The 25,784-nt window shown below is 38.8% G+C and overlaps 1 protein-coding gene across 1 annotated transcript; it reads left to right on the forward strand.

Annotated features, from left to right (window-relative positions):
• Positions 1-3,700: 3,700 nt before the first annotated feature.
• On the forward strand, positions 3,701-24,496 carry LOC139713571 (trafficking protein particle complex subunit 11-like; the record flags this gene model as incomplete). Its single annotated transcript, XM_071625285.1, has 20 exons — positions 3,701-3,842; positions 5,876-6,046; positions 6,876-6,954; positions 7,807-7,861; positions 8,904-8,984; positions 10,025-10,089; positions 10,677-10,738; positions 11,227-11,444; positions 12,011-12,245; positions 12,793-12,974; positions 13,326-13,451; positions 14,412-14,461; positions 15,429-15,523; positions 16,894-17,088; positions 19,046-19,153; positions 20,244-20,295; positions 20,634-20,742; positions 21,461-21,680; positions 22,190-22,357; positions 22,761-24,496. Coding segments are annotated over 20 exons (2,446 nt in total), but the record flags the coding sequence as incomplete, so codon positions are not given.
• Between the last annotated feature and the right edge of the window lie 1,288 nt (positions 24,497-25,784).

Genomic DNA, 25,784 nt, shown 5'->3' on the forward strand with positions numbered 1-25,784 from the left:
AATTTGTCAATCAGTTGCAATGAAAACATCTCGACGGAAGAAATTCATGAATTTGAATAACAAAGCAGTACCCGCTGCATGCTATAAGGATTAGAACCAACACTTGCTTTCGGGCGAAAGCTCGGTGGTCTAGTGGAGATGACGCCTGTCCGGTGATCAGGAGGTCGTAGGTTCGAATCCTGCTCGAGTATGTACGCCCATGATTTTTTATCATGGCTACTACTAAACACTGATCAATTCAGTGCTTATTTATTTACGTCGATGTAGGGCAATTTGTCAATCAGTTGCAATGAAAACATCTCGACGGAAGAAATTCATGAATTTGAATAACAAAGCAGTACCCGCTGCATGCTATAAGGATTAGAACCAACACTTGCTTTCGGGCGAAAGCTCGGTGGTCTAGTGGAGATGACGCCTGTCCGGTGATCAGGAGGTCGTAGGTTCGAATCCTGCTCGAGTATGTACGCCCATGATTTTTTATCATGGCTACTACTAAACACTGATCAATTCAGTGCTTATTTATTTACGTCGATGTAGGGCAATTTGTCAATCAGTTGCAATGAAAACATCTCGACGGAAGAAATTCATGAATTTGAATAACAAAGCAGTACCCGCTGCATGCTATAAGGATTAGAACCAACACTTGCTTTCGGGCGAAAGCTCGGTGGTCTAGTGGAGATGACGCCTGTCCGGTGATCAGGAGGTCGTAGGTTCGAATCCTGCTCGAGTATGTACGCCCATGATTTTTTATCATGGCTACTACTAAACACTGATCAATTCAGTGCTTATTTATTTACGTCGATGTAGGGCAATTTGTCAATCAGTTGCAATGAAAACATCTCGACGGAAGAAATTCATGAATTTGAATAACAAAGCAGTACCCGCTGCATGCTATAAGGATTAGAACCAACACTTGCTTTCGGGCGAAAGCTCGGTGGTCTAGTGGAGATGACGCCTGTCCGGTGATCAGGAGGTCGTAGGTTCGAATCCTGCTCGAGTATGTACGCCCATGATTTTTTATCATGGCTACTACTAAACACTGATCAATTCAGTGCTTATTTATTTACGTCGATGTAGGGCTATTTGTCAATCAGTTGCAATGAAAACATCTCGACGGAAGAAATTCATGAATTTGAATAACAAAGCAGTACCCGCTGCATGCTATAAGGATTAGAACCAACACTTGCTTTCGGGCGAAAGCTCGGTGGTCTAGTGGAGATGACGCCTGTCCGGTGATCAGGAGGTCGTAGGTTCGAATCCTGCTCGAGTATGTACGCCCATGATTTTTTATCATGGCTACTACTAAACACTGATCAATTCAGTGCTTATTTATTTACGTCGATGTAGGGCAATTTGTCAATCAGTTGCAATGAAAACATCTCGACGGAAGAAATTCATGAATTTGAATAACAAAGCAGTACCCGCTGCATGCTATAAGGATTAGAACCAACACTTGCTTTCGGGCGAAAGCTCGGTGGTCTAGTGGAGATGACGCCTGTCCGGTGATCAGGAGGTCGTAGGTTCGAATCCTGCTCGAGTATGTACGCCCATGATTTTTTATCATGGCTACTACTAAACACTGATCAATTCAGTGCTTATTTATTTACGTCGATGTAGGGCAATTTGTCAATCAGTTGCAATGAAAACATCTCGACGGAAGAAATTCATGAATTTGAATAACAAAGCAGTACCCGCTGCATGCTATAAGGATTAGAACCAACACTTGCTTTCGGGCGAAAGCTCGGTGGTCTAGTGGAGATGACGCCTGTCCGGTGATCAGGAGGTCGTAGGTTCGAATCCTGCTCGAGTATGTACGCCCATGATTTTTTATCATGGCTACTACTAAACACTGATCAATTCAGTGCTTATTTATTTACGTCGATGTAGGGCAATTTGTCAATCAGTTGCAATGAAAACATCTCGACGGAAGAAATTCATGAATTTGAATAACAAAGCAGTACCCGCTGCATGCTATAAGGATTAGAACCAACACTTGCTTTCGGGCGAAAGCTCGGTGGTCTAGTGGAGATGACGCCTGTCCGGTGATCAGGAGGTCGTAGGTTCGAATCCTGCTCGAGTATGTACGCCCATGATTTTTTTATCATGGCTACTACTAAACACTGATCAATTCAGTGCTTATTTATTTACGTCGATGTAGGGCAATTTGTCAATCAGTTGCAATGAAAACATCTCGACGGAAGAAATTCATGAATTTGAATAACAAAGCAGTACCCGCTGCATGCTATAAGGATTAGAACCAACACTTGCTTTCGGGCGAAAGCTCGGTGGTCTAGTGGAGATGACGCCTGTCCGGTGATCAGGAGGTCGTAGGTTCGAATCCTGCTCGAGTATGTACGCCCATGATTTTTTATCATGGCTACTACTAAACACTGATCAATTCAGTGCTTATTTATTTACGTCGATGTAGGGCAATTTGTCAATCAGTTGCAATGAAAACATCTCGACGGAAGAAATTCATGAATTTGAATAACAAAGCAGTACCCGCTGCATGCTATAAGGATTAGAACCAACACTTGCTTTCGGGCGAAAGCTCGGTGGTCTAGTGGAGATGACGCCTGTCCGGTGATCAGGAGGTCGTAGGTTCGAATCCTGCTCGAGTATGTACGCCCATGATTTTTTATCATGGCTACTACTAAACACTGATCAATTCAGTGCTTATTTATTTACGTCGATGTAGGGCAATTTGTCAATCAGTTGCAAACTTACTTTTGTTTAGCAGTTTTCTTCCATAAAAGTGTACAGGATACCATTTGAAATATTGTTCATCAGCTGTAATTGCTAATCAAATTTGAGATGGAAAATTATTCCCTGCCAAATGTCGAATTTTTACAGAGCTGATAAAGTCTTTACAGTAGAAATGTCCATGTTGGAATCTAATTTGATTATTCTTGCATTCCATCACAAATGTTATAGTGTCTTTTATGTTGATTGAAATGAAGGCTTATATATCGTGTGCTGCCCCTGACAGGGATGCAATTCATGAAATCATGTTTTCTTTTTCTCCTTTGATGGAAATAAATAAACTATTGAATTGAATTGAATTAAACATACTCATTCTGTAACTGTGAGTTACAGTCATACTGTGGATATACAGTAGTAAAATCAATTTCTCACACCAGAACCCCTGCATTTGCAAATATTGCAACCTGAATTTATTTTAGTTGTTATTCGCATGTTGTCGAGACACCAGCAGGTTGCCTCTGTTGTGACAGTGCTTTGTGAATCAGGGCATAGGATGTTGGAAGCAAATCTGTGCAATTCAAATTCATGAAATTCTTCCATCAAGTTGTTTTTTTTTTTTTTGCAACTGATTGACAAACTACTCTTCATTGACGTAAATGAGCACTGAGTTGATCTGTGTTTAGTAGTGGCCATGACTAAAGAAATCAATGGCATATGATGCTTCAGTAGAATTCAAACCTATGACGTCCTGATCTCCAGACAGGTGTCTTATAGACGACCGAACTTCCACCCGACAGCCAGTATTGGTTGTAATCCTTATAGCACGCAGTGAGTACTGCGTAATTATTCAAATTCATGAAATTCTTCCGTTGAGTTGTTTTTATTGCACCTGATTGACTAACTGCCCTACATCGACATAAATAAATCTGTACAATATCTGGAAAATCTTATATGATTACATTTTCTTCCATGCATGATTGTTTGCTGTGACTGTTAGGTTCAGCATCTTTGGAGACCTGTTTGACGACGCCATCAAGCTGGGACTGACGGCCATCATGACCCAGCACCCTGGCTTCTATTACCAGCAGGCAGCCAACCATGCCATCGCCAGGAAGCAGCTCTGCAGAGGACTCTGTCATGTAAGGTTTATCTTCACTAATGCAATTCTGTATGTTCCTTGCTGGCGTACTCAACTGCGAATTGGAGCCAACAGCCTTTTTTCATGGCCTGAAACTTTTGTGAATTGCTAATCATTAAAGGGGATATCTCACTGAGCAGCAAACATTTGCGAACGTAGCGAATTTAAGATTCGCCAACTTTTCTGACGAATGTTTGCGAAAAATCAAGGTTCACTTCTGCCATTAGCGACAGTTAGCAACTTTTAGCGATGTTTAGCGACAATTAGCAACACTTCAGCGAATGTTTGTGAAAGTGTTTGCGAAACACAGTTGGCGACTATTAGCGACTGTTAGCAAATGTTAGCGACAATTTTGCAAATGTTAGCGACAGTTTGGCAAATATTAGACTTAAAAGAGTACCAGGCGACTATGGTATGTATAGTCAGACCCATAAAACGAACATACAACCTTCCACCGAATTAAGATCTCTTGTGACAACCGTTCAAGATGGATTTCCAGTATATGGAAATACATTTCTGCCAAGAAGAGGCTCAACGTGCTGCTATCCTTGAAGAGCTGCTTTGCCAGGCTGCTGCTACAGCTATCGTGCAAAGGAGAAAGAAGATGAGGAAAAACAAGAAAGGAAGAAGAAAAGAAAGACTGTTTGGGTCAAAGAATGGTTGTTGCAGAGGACAGATGACTTTGGTCAATATGAAAAGCTTTTGCAGCAATTACATGATGGAGATGTCAAGAGCTTCAAGAACTTTCTTAGAGTGGAACCTTGCCTGTTTCAGGAGCTTTTATATAGGAACCATATGGTCACTTGTTCGCTAGCAGTGGCGAATCAAATAAAAATGTTAGCGACACCGTATTACGACCGTTTGCGAATTCTTACAAGTGTTTTGCGAATGTTTGCAACTGTTAGCAAAAATACAAATTCGCAAAGGTTCGCAAAGAAATTTTGAACATGTTCAAAATTTCTTTGCGACAAGAAAATCTGTTTTGCGACAAAAAAAAACATTTGCGAACTTTCTTGCAACTGTTAACGAACCTTTTGCAACCCTTTACGAACCCTGGCGAAATCCCAAATTCACTATGTTCGCAAACGTTCGCCGCTCAGTGAGATACCCCCTTAAAAGATGAAGAGTGTACTACATAACCATGCCTTGCAGAGAAAAACTTTCATGTGCATTTTACTGTTGTGAATCTTGGTTTGTGAAATTTGCAAATGTTTCATGTATGCGAAAATGTCAGGTTTTACAGTAATGCTTCCTTAGCATGCAGAGAGGCTTCACATGGTCTTCATGGTTTTCATGCCCTACAAAATGCTGAGATCAAATATGTTTATGAAGCAATATATGTTTTTTTTAGCCCCTGACTGATATAGATGATATAAACTTCCTTACCCTGTAAAGCCATATGTGTCCAGACAACTCTCTCGTCTAGACTTCTTTTGAGCCATTACTTGGCTGACAGTAGAGGTTATGACTAAGATTACTTTGTGTTGGATTTCTCTAAATGTCACACGTAGTGTACAAATCTGTGTACCATATGTCCAAAAAAAACGAAAAGAATTACACCGGTACCCTCTGCAACTTTAAAAACAGTGAATCAATCCAAACACAATTTCAGGATATGAACCTATAACTCATTGCCCACATCTTACAGAAAACCCCATTCAATTTGCTTCTGTGGTCAAAGAGAAATGAGGATTTTTGTAGAGCATGTCAGGAATCCCTTCTCTGTCTATTGTGTTTACACATTAATATGCAGTTCCAAGAGCAACCAAGTGCTAAACTTGGAAGATTCAGACTCATGACATGCTTTACAACAATCCACATTTCTCTGTGACCGCTTATAACCAAATTGAATGGGGTTTTCTGTAAAATAGAGCTAAGGTGTTATATTTTAAGACTCTGAAGTAGCATTCAGACGGTTTCATCATATTGGGTGTTATCAGTGCAAAAATCTGATTGCAATTTGGGGGGGGGGGGACATACTGTAATGTTGCAGCAGATGATACAAACATCTACAAATTATAACTTTTGTTGCAGGCTGCCACCAGCATGCCCTCACCTGACCCTCTGGAAGACATGCATCGCCTGGAGTTCTGGGGTCAACGACCCTGGAGGCAGGGTCACCAGAGCATTGACCCCCCTGACCCCCAAAAGGAGAAGGAGGGAATACTGGCCCTGCAGTATCTGGAGTCCACAGTTGACCACTCGGTAAGTGGTTGAAAGTTAGACCAACTTTGATTGTTGCTACCATGTCAGCTAATCATTATAAGTGGTTCCAGTAGGGCTATCTATCTTCTGGGCAATTTTGATGTTGTATCTGGATTGGCAACTGTGAATTTGGACCCTAGTCAGAGGTATGGAGGAGGTTGTTTGATGGTAAACATTTGTAGGAATTTTGTAAGAAATGGTAATGAAAAGTACTAACTTTAAGTAGGGTTATAGTAATAATTTTGTAGTAGATAGAAAAGAAGAATTAAAATGTCAAAATGTAATGTACAAGTTAATGATCCTTAGGTGTATTTTATTGATCAATATTCTTGCATAGTTCACACAGAAGTAAAATAAAAGTAGAACTGCTTAAAGGCATGGTTACATTGGGCTATTACAGTAAGAATGGCAGTTTTAATAGAAATCACCCAGAATTGTGATTTCTCTATTGTCATACAATGTTCTATTGTCATACAGTTAGAATCATTGTCCCAAATGCAGGAATGGCTTAAGGAAAGTAAGATTTAATGTTTGAAAGCATTGGGAAACAGATGACTTACCATCCTTTACAGTTTTTACATATTTTGTTTTGTTTTGTTTATTTCAATGAGTGGACTAAAGGAGTCATTTATAACTTTTCATTTGTTAAGTATTTCACATTAGTCAAAAACTCACATTATTAGGGCAAATACGACACCCCATACATGTACCTTGATGTGCTCATTATTTTCCATGTAATGTATGACATTTAAAAAAAAAAGTGAATAAAATTAAAACTATGTGTATATGTATTGATATATTTCTGTGGCTTGCTGTCTCACTCTTACAGTGGATCATCATTCCTCTGCTGAGCAGTGCTGTCGCCCAGTTCAGGAAGTACAAGTCTGCCCGGATGAAGAGATATCTCAGTGAGTGGATAATGTACCCATCACACTATTAAACACTATTAAACTACAACTTTGAAATAAAGTACCTCTGGGACTTGGCATTCCTAATCATCCTATGCTCAATAGGATATCCCGCAAATTGTTGGCAGTGATTCCTATACACATTTGTTTCTCTCAAGACAAATGCGTGAAGTCAAATCTATAAAAGTAATATTGTTTTGAGGAGCATCAGGTTTGAACAGAGTTTTAGGCAGATATAAATCAAATCATTGTATAGTTTGTTTCCTTATTAGAACTATACAAAAGTAAAGTTGTTGTTCCCCTGAACAAAAACACTGTTTTACTTCAAACAAGATTTTTGTAAGTTTTGTAAAACAATCTTCTCAATTTTATTATATCCTATGTTGTGCCAAATGACATTCCATATGTCAGCTCAGCTTGATCTTGACTGAATTTGGGGATTGGAATCTGAAATATGTATATTAGCCTAAGTTTATGTATTGTGCTTTTCATTGTAGTGTAAATTACTGTGTACCTATGTAATTATTATTATCATTTAAGTGATTAATTATTTGTGTAAATGATAGTATTTTGGATTATGCGTTAGTTTATGTTTAGGTATATATTATGTAAAGTTAGAGAATTTTTTTGATAAGCGCTATATAAATACCGAGTTATTATTATTATTATTTGTTTGTTGTTGGTTTTTTTTAACAATTGTATTATCATTGGCAAGACTGAATTTGATTTCTAACCATTAAAGACCAAAAGAAAACAACAACTATAAAATGAGTTTTATTGATAAACCATCTGCACCTTCCCCTTATCTCATGACATCTCACTGTTTTACCACTATTTCTTGGCACATTGCAGTGGTACAGATGGGGGAAGAATACTACCATGCCAAAGACTACAGTAAGGCCCTCACGTAAGTTTACTACTATTATCGTCAGATGTGAACTTTGCTGTTTACTATTGTTGCTGCTACTGCTGTCGACGTAGTTGCTGCTGTAGCCATTGTTGTTGCTGTGGTTAAGGTTGTTGCTGTTGTTGTTGTTTCTGTGGTTGCTGCTATGTATATTGTCTCAGATGGGCAAAGAGTTGCATCTCCCATGCTATCAACATTTTTGGCATGCTACAGGTTAATGTCCATATCATGGAAGTCAATGAGCTAGGTATGCGCCTTTGGCATCAACATTTTTGTGGGTAGAATATTGGAGTTTGATATGTAAAAACAAATGTTTCAGCAATATGCTGGAACCCAGAAGTTAATCCATTGAGTTATCACAATATGACCAATTGTACCACCTGTGTGTATAATGAGAGTGTGCGTGATTTCATTTTTTTTCCCATCACACTAACTGTTCTCAACGTAAGCAAAATTTGACAAGAACAAAATCTACAAAATATTTTGCGATAACTTTGTTTGTTTGTGTTATTTTTTACCATTGGAGTATTTATTTGCTCAAAATTCCAAAAGTTTGCATGCAGTGAATGATTCCATTTATACAGTACTATGCTGTTGCTGTGCTGTGAGTGCATATCCAGAACTCTTCACCATGAAGAGGTTTTGCAAGTTTTGTACATTGTGGTAATTACAGTAATGCAGCAGTAAGTGAATGCAACGTCAAGGCTGTCTGTTTGTTGCCTGTTTGTTGCCATGGTTACTGTCATAAGCCAGAGTCGTCGTGCCCAGCAGAGTATCAATCTCAGCCCTCCCAGCCATTCTGAATTTGGAGGAAAGAATCTTAATTTTGACCATTCCCAGCCCTTGTTTCCATAGGAGTTTCTTATTTTTCTTGGTAATTTTACCACATACCCTATATGGGATGTGCTCTTTCTTTCGTGCTCTTGAGCAAAATCATTCCTATGTTTCAGTTAGAAAGGTTGGGAGGTCTGCAATCTCTATGAGAAAAAGTTATATCAGAGTCAGTCATGGAATGTTCTCCTATCTTGTCTTCTTCTCCTAGCCTCCTGGGTAGGGTGACGTGGGACTACAGGCTGGAGAGATGGTGGCAGCTCCTGACGTCAATCCTCGTCACTTCACTCAGGTATGCATCAATGGAAGACAGTAATTACATTTACATAGTGCTCTACACTATAAGATGTGTCACAGCACTTTACATCACATCATCATCTATAACACAGCTGCTGTATAAACATGTACTGTACTGTACTGTGCTGCAAAAAAAAAAAACCCAAAAAACTCATATCTGCCTAATTTATCTTTAAATTATACATACCCTGAACAATTACAAATCTAAAAGCAAAATTAACTTATCAAAATTGATACACTATTACAAAAACACATCAACTATACCAAAGCGATGAGTGAACTAGCATTGTTTTTGCAGTGTTTAGTCTTATTGCATTGCAGTTTTCATCCCAAGTTTTTTTTTTGTTGTATCAGTTTGTCAGTATATAGATAGTTCTAACACATTTAAAAAAAAACAAAGCAAGGATAAATGCAGATGCTGCACTGAAAGAGATAACAAGTATTCGCAGAGAGGGCATTTTGTGCCATAGTGATTTTTTTTTAAATCTTATATTTAATCAGTATGATAGTAGATGTATCATATTTATGAAATGGATGTGATATTGTGTACGTTCAAGTCTACACATGAATCATATTTTCAGATACATTTTGTGTATGTATATGAAGGTACTATAAACACCATTTTGCGAAGCAACAGTGTGATGGATGGGAGTATTCCAGCAAACGGGTTTGGATTCACAGTGTAACACAAAATGCATTAAACATTGTAGAGAGTGACTGCTTTCGTTTGGATGTTGCCTCGAGTATTCAAGGAAAGTGGCGGTAGGGATTCATGGAAGAGTAAATATTTGTCATGATTAAAGATATACTCATAGCTAGCTCAAATTCTTTGCAGATTACTCTGACTTTACATGCCCTCCTCAAATGAAATGTAGAAGATATGCTGGAAGATTTTACAAAATGCAGTCTCCGTACACTGTCAGGCTTGGAGACCTTTTTTTGTTGTTGCTGTTGTTGTCTGTCTAATGTTATAAATAAAACTATATTAGACCAATGTACAGGAGAGCTGGATAATAATATGATTGTACTTGACAGGTGTGCCTACCTGGTGGCCAGTGTGGAGGAATATGTCACCATATGTCTGGAGCTCCTGGGAAGATGTATCCTTTGAAGAATGCTTAAAATTGACATCTTACAATGCACCTTTCCACCATGTTATGAGAATCAGAGTAAAGTACTCCCCAACATAATTCACTTGGCAGTCACTGGAATCAAGCCCATATCACCAGGGCAACCCTTCAATTCGTCTTGGTCGCATTTCAGGGAAGTTACGACCTTCTGGCTGATGCATGTTAAGCCTTTGAAGACTAGTCTGGAGTATACTTAGACAGGTGTCTATGGGAAACATAGCAAAATCAGCTCACCCTCAATGGGTTAAGTACAACCACAGGAATTGTCTCCTTTCTACCATGTACATGTACCTATTTGCATCAAAATGAGCATCATAGTTCTTTTTGGTATGTTCTCTCCCACACTAGTCATGATACAGCTGTGTGACGTTGGACCTGGGTAGGGCTTTCTTGCACATGATGATAGTACTTCAGAGCAAAGGTCAGAGTGAGTCCACAATTTACAAGCCAAACACATGCAATGGCTGACAAAAGCTAAGGATAAACTATACAATAGAGGAAGTAGGACACCGAAGATGACAAAGATGGTTTCCTTGACATGATGACTTGTCATGTAGACTCCCAGAGTCCGCCTGATGAGAAGACAAGAGTTCAGATGAATTTGGTCAGAGTGCTGTCGGTAAGTTTTGGTGAAGCAGTCAATAATAGCAGATGGAAGGGTATCTTTTTTCATCTCAAAGACCTTAGACAAGCTGATGATAATTTATTTGTTGTCTCATCAAGCTATGAGTGCTTGCTGCTGCAATATGTGCAGTGCTAATCTGTGAATTAATCCCTATTAATTCATAACTGTTATGTGTACATCATGGCACAAAGAAAATTGTAAAAAATTAAAGATATGCAATACTACTTTCAAGTGACTACTGCTCCATTGTTTGATGCATTGGTGGAGATGATTTAAATGTGATGGAAGAGGCACTGTTGAGTACAACAGAGATACCAATCTGTATCTATTGAATAAACATCTACTGGTACTTTTCTTTATCTGAATTCTTGTGCTTTTATCTTATGAAAACAATAATTTGCCCAAGATAAAACCCTTTGATTCATTTCCAGAGTATTCAATTTCCAAGACTAGGTATGTGACTGATTTATGTATGAATACAGAATAACCCACCTGAGGCAGAGCCAGGCTGTGCCCCAGATGCTGTGGAGAAAGCAAAACAGCTGTGGAAGACTAAGACTGGTGCCCCATCTCCGGACCAGGCATCCAGGGTGTTCCCTGTGGAGATGCGCAACCTGGTGCCTTTTGTGGAATGCAAGGCCAGATTCACCAGTCTTCGATTCACTGCAGATTCGCTGGTTACCATAGAGGTCTATCTTCGGTGAGCAGGAAATTTAACTTCACATTCTGAAATGGGTTTTGTACCAACACTGAGACATTCTATTATCAACTCTTGAAGTTTGGTAGTGTATGCTTTTGAGTAGCACTCAACATACTTACACACTCTGTACCTTTAATTTTGTTACAAATTACGAAGCTAAATTAATCACAGCTCCTTGTGTGTCGTAAGGAGATCTTGCATGTACATTAAGCCGTTGAGGATGAGTCCCGAGTATACTCTGGCAGGTGTCTATGGGAGATGCGTGTTGTGGCAAAATCAGTCCGTCCTCAACGGGTTAATTGAGCTGAGGTTCCTCATATACGAGGTATCAAATTATAAATGAGGATGTATTTTTAGAGCATAGATACTAAACAGTATCTTTGTTTAACCATCTGCATGCTCTGAGTGCTGATTAGCACAGAAAACCCCCATAGTGTTGTACACACTGTCCAAAATCCCTCCCACAGAAAGGGATATTAATTAGCAATTTTTTTTTTTATGATTGTCACCATATAAAGCAAATTAATTCTTCTTGTACTTGCATTTTCCCCAAATCCCTATCCCAGCTCGTCTTGCCAGTTCCCCATCCGTTTCTCGCGGCTCTCCGTCAACCTCAGCAACCAGGCCTACAACTCGCACTGTGTGATCACCGATGGCCAGCCAATCTCTGCAGACCACTCTCAGTCAGGACCAGACACTGAGGCCAGCCAGCCTGGGGATCTCTTCCTGAAGCCCTGGGAGGTGGCTGTCTACACTTTCCAGTTTGTTCCATCTGCTGAGGATATGGGCAAGAAACTGGAGGTAATGGATGGCTGATGGGGAAACCCCACAGTAGACTGCTTTGTGCCACTATCCTCTTTCAGATAATTTTCTTATATCATTTCTTCTATGAGTATTGGTGAAAAATCCATCTTGGTACAAGCATTTCCTCAGAAGTGTATGTGTGTTATATCAAGATTTGAATAGAGTGTAGAAAGTACGCTTTGTATGGTTAAACTTGCCTCTCAGACATAAGGAGTCATTTTGTAGTGTTCTGTCATTTCAAACAAGGAACTCACTTCCAACTTCAAACAATGTTTGACAGTAAATGTACATGTTACAAAAGGAACTGAATTTTTTTAAAAAGTGATGTCTTTAGGTCTTAAGGTATATATTTTAGGAGAGCATAATTACTCTTATACATGCAATGTGGAGAGTCCAGCCAGGAAAAATCAGGTGTCATCTGTAAGCAGCATTTCATATTCCCTCTATATCTCTTCATCTACTAATCTTCTCCCTATGTCTGTATGTCTCTCTATCTCTATACCACAATCATTCTTTTGCCCCTTTCTGTCCCCCTCACTTGCAGATTGCCTCAGTGACCCTGGCATTTGGCAACGAGGAGTCCCGCTGCGCCCTCCTGGTGTGGGCGGCAGGGGGCCATGACGCCTCCTCCCTCACCAACCCCCTGGAGAGCATCCCCCAGAGGAGGGGGCCAAGCAAGGGGGGTGAGGTGGACTGGAATGGCATCAAGGTGGAGTCCCACACCAGGTGAGGAAGAAAATTCCAGAACAAACATCCTTCACTATGGGGACAGATTTACTGGTAGCACAGTATGTAGAGAAAGAAAACTCTAGAGACATCCTTCACTTTGAGAACAGATTTATTGGTAGCACAGTTTGTAGAGAATGTCTACAATCATGAAAGTCATAACTTGTTTTTTCTTGAAAGTTTAGGGTAAAAATTAGTAAGTTTGTTTTTGTGGGAAGCACACGTTGAAAAAATTGGGTTCCTGATATGATCGTCATGTAATGTTCTTATTTAAATGTATTTGCATTACACTTCTTTCGGTTTGTTCATTACCATAGTAATCTTTTAAATTTGTGTTGTTGTTCAATGCAGCATCATGTGCCGTCCCTCAAAGTTGAAGATCCAACTCGACCAGCAGCCCCCCTGTTTGCTGAATGAACTTTACCGTGTTGGTATTGTCATCAGCAATGAAGAGGATGTACCAATCACTGATGCTAGGTAAGTCACCATCTTTATGTTGGAAAAAGACTACTTCATTCAACATTGATAATTTTCGTTGCATCCATGTGAGTACCGTACGAGCTGAAATTTTCGCGTACAGATATTTTCGCGAATTGCTACTTGGAGGACATTTTCGTGTGTTGTTAATTTCGCGGTTGCGAGGGTCTAACTGAACTTAGTTATTCATGCGTTGTTATTTTCGCGTGTTGTTATTTTCGCGGTTCAAGGGCGATTCGCGAAATTCGCGAAAATAAAACCACCGCGAAAATTTCAGCTCGTACAGTATTGTGTAATCACCATAATACATTGTACTTGTGTCAAAGGTGTAATGTATGTGAGATGACTTTATGTATTGCATTGTGAATGCCAAATGTATACCTACTTTTTATTTTGTATCTGAGCAATTTCACTTTGAATGTAACAGTATTCAAGTCAAATCAGATTTAACCTTGTGAAGTCATGGAAACATAAATTCAGTTCTGACCCGAACGATATTTTCTCATAATACACCCACGTTATACATGCAGTTAGTAGCGTACAAAGATAGTGTTTTCTTTAAGAGGATGCAGAGGGGCAAATAAGTTCTGTATTCTCTATGCCCAACATCTAGGTACAAGTTGAAAAAAGTATTATTCTCTACATCAGGTTTTTCAGTGAAGTTTGAACTGCTAAATTTTGTCTACTTGTGCATACTTGTGCCCTGTGTACGATGACATATTTCCAGCTTGTAAACAAAGCTACAAATTTGCATGTAGATGCCTTCTATGTTGTGACAGATAGGTTTCTGACTAGCCATTCATCCGGTTGGATTAAGTGAATGAATTACCACTGCAGAAAACGTGTCCTTTAGGAGTCGTGTTAGGAGATCTGTATGCTTCATCGGCCTTTGTGTTGTCACTGCACACAGTCAGTGCTATCATTAAGGCTTTTGTTTATACACCTGTCTCACTGTTTCAGCCTCACCATGGGTCTGTCAGAGGGCCAGGAACTTGGACTTGAAGAGAGTAGTGAGTAGAAAGAGAGTTATGTTGTCCCATTGGTGTCATCGCACTTTCTCTGAGTACTGTATAAGCTGTTATTTTCACGTACAGATATTTTTGCAAATTAGAAGGTCACAGACATTTTTCGCGAGATGCTGTTTTCGCGAATTGACACCTACGCTATCTTAAATGCATTGTTAGCCTTGCGCATGGAGACATTTTCGTGTGTTGTTTAATTAGCGATTCAACTGCGATTCGCGAAATTCGTAAAAATTAAACCCTCACAAAAATAACCGCTTATTCAGTAACAAGTTCAATGTACAATCTCCATGGTTGTAGAACAGGTCAGTATGTTTAATACCCTGTTTATTTTCATTTTATGAAAGAGTAGGAAGCACTAGAAAAGAAGTGGAAGAAGTGACTAGTATGCGTTCACAGAACATTTGTTGAGTGGAAGTGGGGATAAATGTGCATCATAGATGGTATACTTCTAGAACACATATAGAATACATAATAGAATACTTGTAAAGCAACACATGTCAAAGAACAAATAGGGAATAGAACTTTACAAATTAGAAAGGAGTTTGTTTTTTCTTCTGCCTAATGATTAGATCCATTCATATCAATGTCACATACTAGTGATTGACATGTCAGCCTTATTGTGTAGAAAATCAGTGCACCGCCAGGAGAATGGTATGCTTGACATAATCAATAGGAAGGTTGTTGTCAAGTAATAAGGGATAACAGTGGCTGGTCTGAACAGGATTGTGAATTTTCGTAGACTTTGTTCAGAATCCACCAGTTCTCATTGTCAATGTGTTATTTTGTGCAGACCTGTCATGAAAAGATGGTTTGAAATATGTATCCATGTGCATTAAACAGTGATGTCATTTTGTGCTGGAAATATCTGCTTACCAGAGTGTTGCATAAATGTGTTATACAATGTGCAGTCAAGTACTGATATCTTTTATTTTATTTTATTTTATATGAATAGCTCAAGTCAGTGAAGATGCCACGTTACTCCTCCAGGGTAAACAGAACTCCAGAGTCAAGGGTGTGTCTCTTGGTACCATGGAGGCAAGGTCAAAGGTGAGGGAGGAAGTGACACTCATACTCGGATGGAAGTGAGAGGATGCTTCTGTGCTGTAGGGGTCAAATTAACTGGTATAGGGATTTATCTTTTGCAGTGGAGTGGTTTAAAGGCATTATTTACCATTTGCAAATGACAGAAAAACTCAGCTGTAGTGCTTCAAAATAGTTCAAAAATATAAGTTAGGGATAGAAACAACCAATGTAAAAAATTTAATCAGCATAATCATTGTTAAGTATTGTTAGATATACAAGATGTGAACATTAGTTATAATAAAACTTTTTCTAGAATAAACCATCTGCAGTTATGGTTTACTGAGAAAAATAGTGATATCTCCAAATATTTTCTTATATTTTAAGCTTCATTGCAAAATTTTATGTGGTAGGATGTTTTGTGATACAACTGACCTACATACATGCATCAATTATGCAAACTTGAACATTTTTGAAGTCACTGCTCCCAATGGTAAACAATATCTTTAACAATCTCCTTGAAGTCTCTGTTATTGTTTTCTGGAGGACAAGTTATACATTGTTGTAAAGGCCTATCAATGTACTTTTTATGCAGCTCCTATAAAAAGTAAGCATTTTTCTCTCTTTTTTTCTTTAATTACACGAACAAAATATTTTACATTTCCTGTTCAGAACACTGTATCGCTGATAACTGCAAGGTGATTACTTTAGATTGTTTTGTGACGTCCCAATCCTGCTGGCATCCAACGTTGTACTGTGAGCTCATTTTGCTACCAACTGTGCAGCTGTGTTGACTTGAGGCAGAATATCCATGTCTCCCAGTGTGGTCTTTTTCCAGTCACACGTGGATGTGTTATATCTACCAAGCTTCAAATTTGAAACATTTATCTGATTGTGAAACTGTCACTTCGAAGATCAAAACCAGGTTTATCAAGTTAAACTTTTGAAGTTTAATCAAATCACGATGCTGCAGGGCATGCTACTTGCTTGATCTGTGCATCAAAGCGTACAGTTTAAACTGGGAAATGATTTGAATTAAAGGCTAAAGTTTGGCAAATGGCTGAAACTACACTGATGAAACTGCACCCCTCATACCTACATATATGATTTGAGTTAAATGTGCATCTTGTAATCAGCAAGGACTTTGAATGTTGAATTTTTGCTGGTCCCCACCACCCCTGGGTGACATAAACCTAATGTCTCCAAAGACTCAGAGCAAATTTGGTATGCAATTCCTCTTGACATGACATATTGTCCAGATGCCAATATTTTTTGATGGATTTAAAGCCAGTTGCCCATAGGTGATATGAGACAATGATTGCATGTAAATTCCTTGAATGCTGTTCTACTTCCCTGACCACGTGACATCCTTCTCATTCTGTGGATAACCCCCACAGGTTGAAAGAGCCCTCTTCATTCGCTGTACAAACCTCGACGTCCGTGGGATCAGCGTCAGGGTTTCATACAAGGTCAAGGTCAATGTGGGGTCAGGCCAAGGGTCGGAGGTCACCTGCACCTGCTACCAGGATCAGGCCTTCCGGCTGGAGACAGTCACCCCGTTTGATGTTACCATCCGCATGGCGTCTCTCAAGGTTTGGAGAAGACCACTTTGTATTCATTAACATCATTTCTGGTAGTACAGGTCCAGTTTTAAACTTCTCAGTACCCGCAATATTTCCATTGCAGTTGTGCTTTATTGTCCCATCTTGAGTCGTAATTTGATTATTTAAAGCTTTCAATACTTTTCCAAAAGCCATAGTTGTTGATCAGTTTGGTAGAAGTTTGCTTACTTGCTGTAAACTACATGAAGAAAAACAGAGCAAAAAATCATAACCTGCAAACTGGTAACTATCTGGAGAAGGATTGTGCGTTAGAGCGGTTGTGAAACCTGGATTGTCAAGCTTTGTACACAGCATATATCAACTATACTATTCACGTACTCTATATATACATCATATATTTCCCAAGTATATTTTGCAAATCAGGAGTTGCATGACAATTATATAAGTGGTTGAATCAGCAATTGAGAATGGCATTGAGGGAATGAGAAAGAAATTGTTTTACTTCTTTATTAAAGAGTGACTTTTCACTCTCTATTAAAGGGTGCTAACATTCTTCTTAAAGAGGAAAGTTAGCAATTTCTTACCTTCAAGGCAATACACTGAGCACTTGTGTAATGGGAGGCAATATTTTTGCCATTTGTTGTCCCCGCCGAACGAGTTCGAGCAGGGGACTATGAAACGGGCTCCGTACGTGTGTGTGTCCGTGTGTCCGTCCGTCCGTCCGTCCGTCCGTCCGTGTGTGCGTCCGTGTGTGATCAAAATCTTCAATTTGCTACTTCTCTGTCATTTATGAGCCAATTTTGATTCTGTTTGCTTTATATGATAGCACTACATGGGAGCTTTGAAACTGCTACACAGAATTTCAGTCGTGACCTTTGACCTTGACCTTTGACCTATATTGTACATTCTGCTACAAAATGCTACTCCTTCGCCATTTCTAACCCGATTTCGATTCCGTTTGCTTTAATATGTGATGGCACTAGGTGAGGGCTTCAAAACTTCTACAGAGAATTTTGACCTTTGACTTCTTTGACCTTTGACCTTGATTTTTGACCTGTATTGTACATTTTGCTACAAAATGCTACTCCTTCGCCATTTCTAACCCGATTTCGATTCCGTTTGCTTTATGTGATGGCACTAGGTGAGGGCTTCAAAACTTCTACACAGAATTTTGACCTTTGACTTCTTTGACCTTTGACCTTGATTTTTTGACCTATATTGTACATTTTGCTACAAAATGCTACTCCTTCGCCATTTCTAACCCGATTTCGATTCCGTTTGCTTTATGTGATGGCACTAGGTGAGGGCTTCAACACTTCTACACAGAATTTTGACCTTTGACTTCTTTGACCTTTGACCTTGATTTTTTGACCTGTATTGTACATTTTGCTACAAAATGCTACTCCTTCGCCATTTCTAACCCGATTTCGATTCTGTTTGCTTTATGTGATGGCACTTGGTGAGGGCTTCAACACTTCTACACAGAATTTTGACCTTTGACTTCTTTGACCTTTGACCTTGATTTTTTACCTATATTGTACATTTTGCTACTAAATGCTACTTCCGGCGGGGACATATATTACGCACCGCGTAATTTCTACTTTTCCTTGTTAATTTTGAGAATATCGTTCAATTAGCAAAGTTACCAAAAATTTAAACTCTACAAAATCTATTGCATACATGTATAGTACTTGTTAGGTGTCTGAATTTAATTGAAGTCATAAACGTGATAAGCCCTTGAGTTGGAGGGGTTGGAGAATGTCTTTCCTCTTCTTGTTTCTTAATGGAACACTTAAAATGTCACTTTGGATGTAGATGTATGCCAAGATTACTTAATAGCCTCTTCAGTAAGTGACACCTGCAGTTCACAGTTATATATGGATTGCATGGCATTTCATCTAACTCCTACCTATCATGTAAATGTGTGTACTGTGTCTGTAATGTGAACTCTGTCTGGTCTGTGTGTTTCTGTCCTCACCTGATGCAGTTTGAGGCCATTGACCAGGTTCATCCAGACCATCCATTCCTACTGATGACTGATATCAAATGTCTCTCACCCTGGCCGATCACTGTCACTGACAGCAGCCTCATCCTGGTAAGTCTTTCTGGGATGAATTGTAACCAATTTGGTTCATCTTAGGGAAAGCAACAGTAGTGTAAGTTTTGAAACTTTTGTCACATGGAGGCAACATGTTCCTGCTGTGTAATTTGGTCGACTGTAGAATTCCTTGCTATGAGTCTCCAATACAGCATTTCCACCTGATATGGATGATTGCTGGCCAGCTGATAAAGTCACTTTAGATGAGTTATGAAAGTGTTAGGACTTATAGGAAAGTAATTTATATTTAGTGCAATTAACAATACTCAAAACTATTGTGTCTCCATCTTGATAATGACGAGCTTAAGATCTTAGGTACGAACGCCAAGACGACGCTATTTACTGTAGGGGAAAAATGGTGTTCTGAACATGTGCGAGACAGCTTTTTCCATTGTTTTCAACAACAAAAAAGAAAAAAGAGGCAGTTGATCTTGTAGTCTGTCTCCGAGTCTTTGTAGCAATGCCTCAAAAAGTGAAGCTTTTATTTTCACAGTAGTGGGTGTATGATACTGTTAAACGAGAATTGTTCGCGTACCTTTTAATTTCGCCAATTTTGCGAGCGCCAAGATTCATGAAATTCAAATGCACGTGAAAGTTCTTGTCCACACTATATGCATTGAATGCTAGTGGCAATTCACGCAAATTTCACGACACAAAAAAAGGCCATCAGCTCCAATTCGCAAAAATTTCATGGTGCGAATATATATCATGTTTTACAGTAGTGACAGCATAATGCGATCACTCAGTTGTAAGATATGTCAACTTTTGACCCAAAAGTATGATACTCAGAACTTTATTGTACATTCATGGAATGAAGTGAAAGGCACTTGCAAGTTTGTTCAAATAGATTTAAGGAGACTTGATGTGTGTGTTCTCAATACCACACTATAATAATTTTTTTTTTCTGCTCTACTTGTATGCTGATTGATTGTAGTATTAAAGCAGACATTCTTTACTAGACTAAGTACTTGTGATATAATGTTAAAGTAGTAAAATATTGATTTACTTGAGGTGTCTGTTTCATATGGTGAGTTATTTCCAAGTCTCTACTGACTGGATGATTTTGTATCTTTTCCCTCCTACATAGAATGATCACGTGCGAGCAACTGATGAGGATCGCATGTCACAAATAAAAAATGGTGAGTCATGACCAGGCCAAAGAAATCTTTTTTCCAATTGGTGCAATTCAACGTTCACAGCACATATTACATTAAATATAATTGTTTATGTCTAATTTCTCAGAGTGTCCTTTTATGCATAGACATCATTTAATAGCCTTAGTACAGATTAACTCCTTAGCTTTTGTGATAGCAGTTATTTTTCAGTATCATGTATGCTTTTAGCATCGAAATGTGTGAAAGGTGAATCAACTTTCTGACACCTACAGTGTAAAGCTACAAAGTCATGTGATCTGTTTCTCTGTTACTGCTGTTCTATCAAATCTGATTCATGTGTCACATTTACACACACACCACAGTGACGATGAAGACTTCGGAGAGTTCTACAGAGTGTATCTGCATGGAATCCCAACCGGGCACCAGGTCTGGTCTCATCTCACTGGGCCAGTATGCAGTAGGATGGAAGAGGTAACTGATATGTCTCCTTTTGACTGCTGTTCTGTTTTTGGGATCTAAATATTTGTCTTATGTTTAGATCATCCTGTTATTAAGTTTTGTTTTACACAATCTTATACTTTAAATGGCTTGATGGTTTATTTAGAGTTCAGTACAAGTGACTTGTAGTAAAATTTATAGATTTTCTCAAGATGGAGTGTTCTTTCTTATTCATGGAGTATGGAATCTGAGACTAACTGCAATGACATACTGTATCAGTTGTCATTTTTGAAAGGGTTTGATTTTTCAAATTTTGTGATTCACTGTTGGACCGCGAATTGAGCAACATGCAAAAATGTCTTCATGTGCTGGGGTAATAGTGCACTTACAATAGCTTCATTGTCGATTCGCGAAAGCAAAAATAACAGCTTATGGAATCTTGTGCAATGATTTGACTAAAAACACAGATTTTAAAAAAAATGCCGGATGGAAAGTTCTTATAGGTGTCTGTCTGGCATGTGGGTCACTTTCTTGGTGAGATTATTAAGTCATTTTTGCCTACCGGACTGGAACAGGGCATGTACCATGTATTAAAATCTACAGGGAATTGATATAGATTAAAGGCAGTAGTCAAGTTGCAGTTATTGCACCTGCCAAAGCAGCAGTGAGAATGTTCAGAGCGGATTGGCAGTTGAAAACAGGGACCACTTTTAAGTCTTTTTGTCTTTGGTTGTTTCCTCCCATGTTATAGGGCTGATCTGGACCTCCCTGCTGTGAGGACCGTGCTGCCGCTCCCAGAGGTTACCCTCCAAGAACTCCCCATCTACATCAGCTCCCAGCTACCACCCTTCGGCCTCGTGAGGGCGCCCTTGCTGGCCAAGTTTGAAATCACCAACAAGACGTCCATCGTGCAATCCATTGAGGCCAGCGTGGAGCCCAGTGATGCATTCATGTTCTCTGGTCACAAGCAGGTAAAAATATGGCAGCATGGAAATTGGCATGAAAGAGTCTGGATATCATCCAATGTCTTGTTTTAAATGGCAATCAAGATTTCAAAATGCAAGACTTGTATGGTAATCTGGTATGCTATGTGCCATAGACATCTGTTTAAATATCATCCTTGTGGCAATGCACATAGTTTTCACACACAAAAGAGCTGTTATCACACATGGCAGGAGTCTTTTTGTCATTCTGACTCACAAGATGAATGCTTCTAAAAACTTTATTTATAGCTAAAATAATCATACTTTTTTTAAAGGGGGGGGGGAGCAGGTAAGGGATAGAAGAAAACAGGGAGGAAAGCCTCTGATGACTTTTACATGGACTCTTCATTTTCTTTTCCATTTTTTTTCCCACTAACTTTGACAATACACAGCACAGAAAATGTGTATACTTGATGAAATCAGAAAGTTATTGTAATATGTTAGAAAGGTACAATGTATCATCAGCTGAACCCGCTTGCTTGCTTGCTCTGCCACAGATTTTCTTCCGCATCCTGCCGTCCGGACAGCAAACTCTGACCTATAACCTTTACCCTCTGGTGCCCGGCTACGTCAAACTGCCACGGCTGAAGCTCAAGGTGCCGTACGCCCCCAACCTCTCTGAGGAGTTCATCAGCAAAATACTGCCCTCGCACATTTTCATCAAGGTAAGTTATCATCTCCAAACCATGTAAATTTAGCTATACTTGACTCTTTCAGACATGAGAAATATCTGCTGAGCAGACACTCAATGGTGTTATTCACTTTCGTATTTGCGTATTGTCTATTGCACAAAGCATTGTTTTCAATTTAATTTCTCAGTGATATTTATTGATGTATTAATCATTACATACAGAGTGCAGTAATTTTAACTATGTCAAAAAATATGAAACACTTTCCAAGATTGAGAAGGGGTCAGTTGATGTTTAAATCGTTTGTGTAAGGCAGAATGCCAAGGATAGCTGCTATTTGAAGAGGAAATTTGTAAAAGCAGCAGTTAGTTTAGACAAATACTTATCCAATATGTAAGGATTGATTGCCTCCATGTTCATTTGATGTCATTCTTTGCAGCCTCAAGGAAAGGATCTTGCTGTCGGTAGCTAAATTTGCTTTGAAGAAGACAAGAAAGACTGAATTTCAGGCGAAGTTATTCCAACGTTGGAGTGAGAGCTAGAGAGATACAGCTAAAACCTGCAAGTGAACTCTGTACAACGGGTGGAAATCACGAAATGATTAATAACCACAGGGTCTCTTGCTGGTGGGTGCTTTCAAATGGATCTTTGTGAATGCACTTCGTTAAGATGTGTACAACTGTTAATTGTTCAGAAATAGGATTAAAAGAGGAAACTCACCCAAATATAAATAAACTTCAGAAGAAAGAGAAAAACATTCCCTACAGCACGATACAAAAATGACAATAATTGGATAAGAAATGAAGATATGACATTTTGAAAAATCACATTTTTTCAGAAAACATTTCCTGACCAGTCCTTATGAAAATCAAACCAACAAGTTGACGATGTCATGCTCTCACAATTTCTTATTCATTTCATATACAGAAATAACAAGAATCTGATATTTCTCCTTTAAGTGTATGCTGTGGTAATAGCAATTATTGCTGTCATTGCAATGTTTACAAATACAGTACATGTGTTTCCATGAATAATTCTTTTGAGTGAGAGGAGGTATGGTGTTGGGCTGGTACGTCCTCAGCAATGTATTTCTGATTATAATAGAATGAGGGAAGGAAAGAAAGATAGTTTGAAAGAGAAGAAAATAAGGGAAACCATAGCATGCACATTACTGACCAGCATGTCTTGAAATACTTTGTGATCTTAACCAAGGAATATACAGTATTCCCACAACTTTATCTGTGCGTGGGAAGAAATCTATGGATTGACTTTCATTTTTAATACCACATTAAACCTATATGTATCGCCACACCAGCACAGGTTTATTTTGGTTTGACTCTTATGACGAATGACAGGTTAGAATGCAGTTTAGCCAAGATACTCTACCCATTCACGTCACAGTGGTAATTCTTTTGGATGCTTTTGAAAAGCGAAGACTGTTTGATGCAACACTAGCTTTGTGACAGGAAGAACGCATGTACACAACTGCTCATGCAACTTTACAAATGACGTATATGAAATGCTTTGCAGGGTTCTTACTTATCTTTAACCCGTGGAGGACAAGTCCCGAGTATACTCGGGCAGGTGTCTATGGGGAATGCGTGTTGTAGCAAAATCAGTCCATCCTCAATGGGTTAAGAAAGTTGGAACCTCGTTTAAGGAATAGATCTCTGTAAAACCTCTCGGCTTGTTGAAAAAGTTCACATACGGTAGATAATTAGAGGGATATACTCTTTAAGGGCAGTTCCCCTAGCTCGGTACAATAGAATGATTCACAACTTGATTTGAATTGGTGGACATCAGCATTATTTTGTTTAATGTGGACTTGATATTCATGTTGTGGGTCATGCAATGTGTTAAACTTGTTTGCCCTGTGCTCATATCTTTGATGTTTGTATCACTCCTGCTTTGACCTTTGACCACTGCGGAGAGAAATACCGCCGTAGCATGTCTTGTCTTATCGAACTGTCAGTATCTTCATTGTGCAACTGAGAAGTTCATTTCATTAGATACCAAAAGATGCTTTCATTGAAAATTAACATCTTGCTGACCAGAATCATGGATGGAATATGAAATTTTGTGAAATTAAACTATTTCAGATTTAGTGACCCCTTCCCCTGAACTGTCACTAATGTGTTGCCATGGTAGCTCGTATTGTAAAAAAGATTGTACTGGTGTTAATACAGTTTATTCCAATTGTCTGTACAACATGTAGAGAAAGCAGTATTTGGACCAGATGTTTATTTGGAAACACAATACATGTATACTCTATCTCCTCATTCTGCAATGCTTATCAATTATGAAGACAAAAATTAAAGAGATATATTTGTAGTATAGTATGGGTGACTTTTGGTAGGGTCACATTTGTAGCAAGAAGGATTTTTTTTTTCCATAAAGGTATTTTATTTTTAGCCAAGTTCTACCACTTTTCAAGTACTGTAAAACGAGGAATGTTCGCGTGCATTTTAATTTGGCAAATTTCGCGAGAGCCAAGATTCGCAAAATTAAAATGCACACAAAAGTTCTTACCTACACTATATGCATTGAATGCCAGTGGCAATTCGCGGAAATTTCATGCCATGAAAAAGGCTGTCGGCTCCAATTCGCAAAAATTTCATGCCGCGAATATATTGTGTTTTACAGTATCAAGTATGGTTAAGTGCTTGAACAATGTGCTTGACTGGTGTATTGCCTCTTCTATCATGAAATTATGTGTAGGCCTAGGTAAACCAATGAGAAATTGATATGATGACCATTTAGAAGAGAATCTTAAGCTATATGTACACTTGTGAAATAATGAAAATCCCATATTTATGTGCTAGTGTAAGCATGCTAGGGCACTTGTTCCCAACAATGTACTCATTCCACTTAATGTGATCTTGTGAAGATGTGAATATATAGGCATTATTAAATGCACATATGGAGCCAACATTATGTTTTCTTTGTGTATTACACACTATATGTCTCATTTGTGTATCTTTGATAACTTTCATATGCAAACACCAATTTTAAGATAGTGTGTTTCTTTAATCTGAATTCATGCAGTATAACAGCAGCAAAAACTTATCACATTTTCATTTTGGCTTATTCATACCTGATCCCTTCTTTGCCTGGTGGCAGAGTGTGTATGTAGGTCTCATGTGTGCCTTGGTCCTCTTCTTTTTTTTTCATCAAGTTTTTTCATCTTTTTATAGGGCCTACTCCTTGAACCACTGAACTGAGACTATACACTTACTTGTACAATGTACCACATATGCCTATACAGACAAAGCACACAAATCATGAGTTAATGTAGGCCTACCATTAATTGGCAAACTAAAGTTAATCCATAAGTACCAGTAACTGGAATGCCTGAAACCACCCGTCTGTCTTTAATAGGAATAGTTTTATGCTGTAGGCCTATCACTTTTTTTTGTTTCGCACAGAATATAATTCATAATGATGTTAAATTTAAAGAGGTCAA

This window comes from Diadema antillarum, unplaced genomic scaffold (genome assembly GCF_040938485.1).
Source record: "Diadema antillarum isolate AM-2024a unplaced genomic scaffold, OU_Dant_1.0 seq00002004_RagTag, whole genome shotgun sequence".
Classification (NCBI taxonomy): Eukaryota; Metazoa; Echinodermata; class Echinoidea; order Diadematoida; family Diadematidae; genus Diadema; species Diadema antillarum.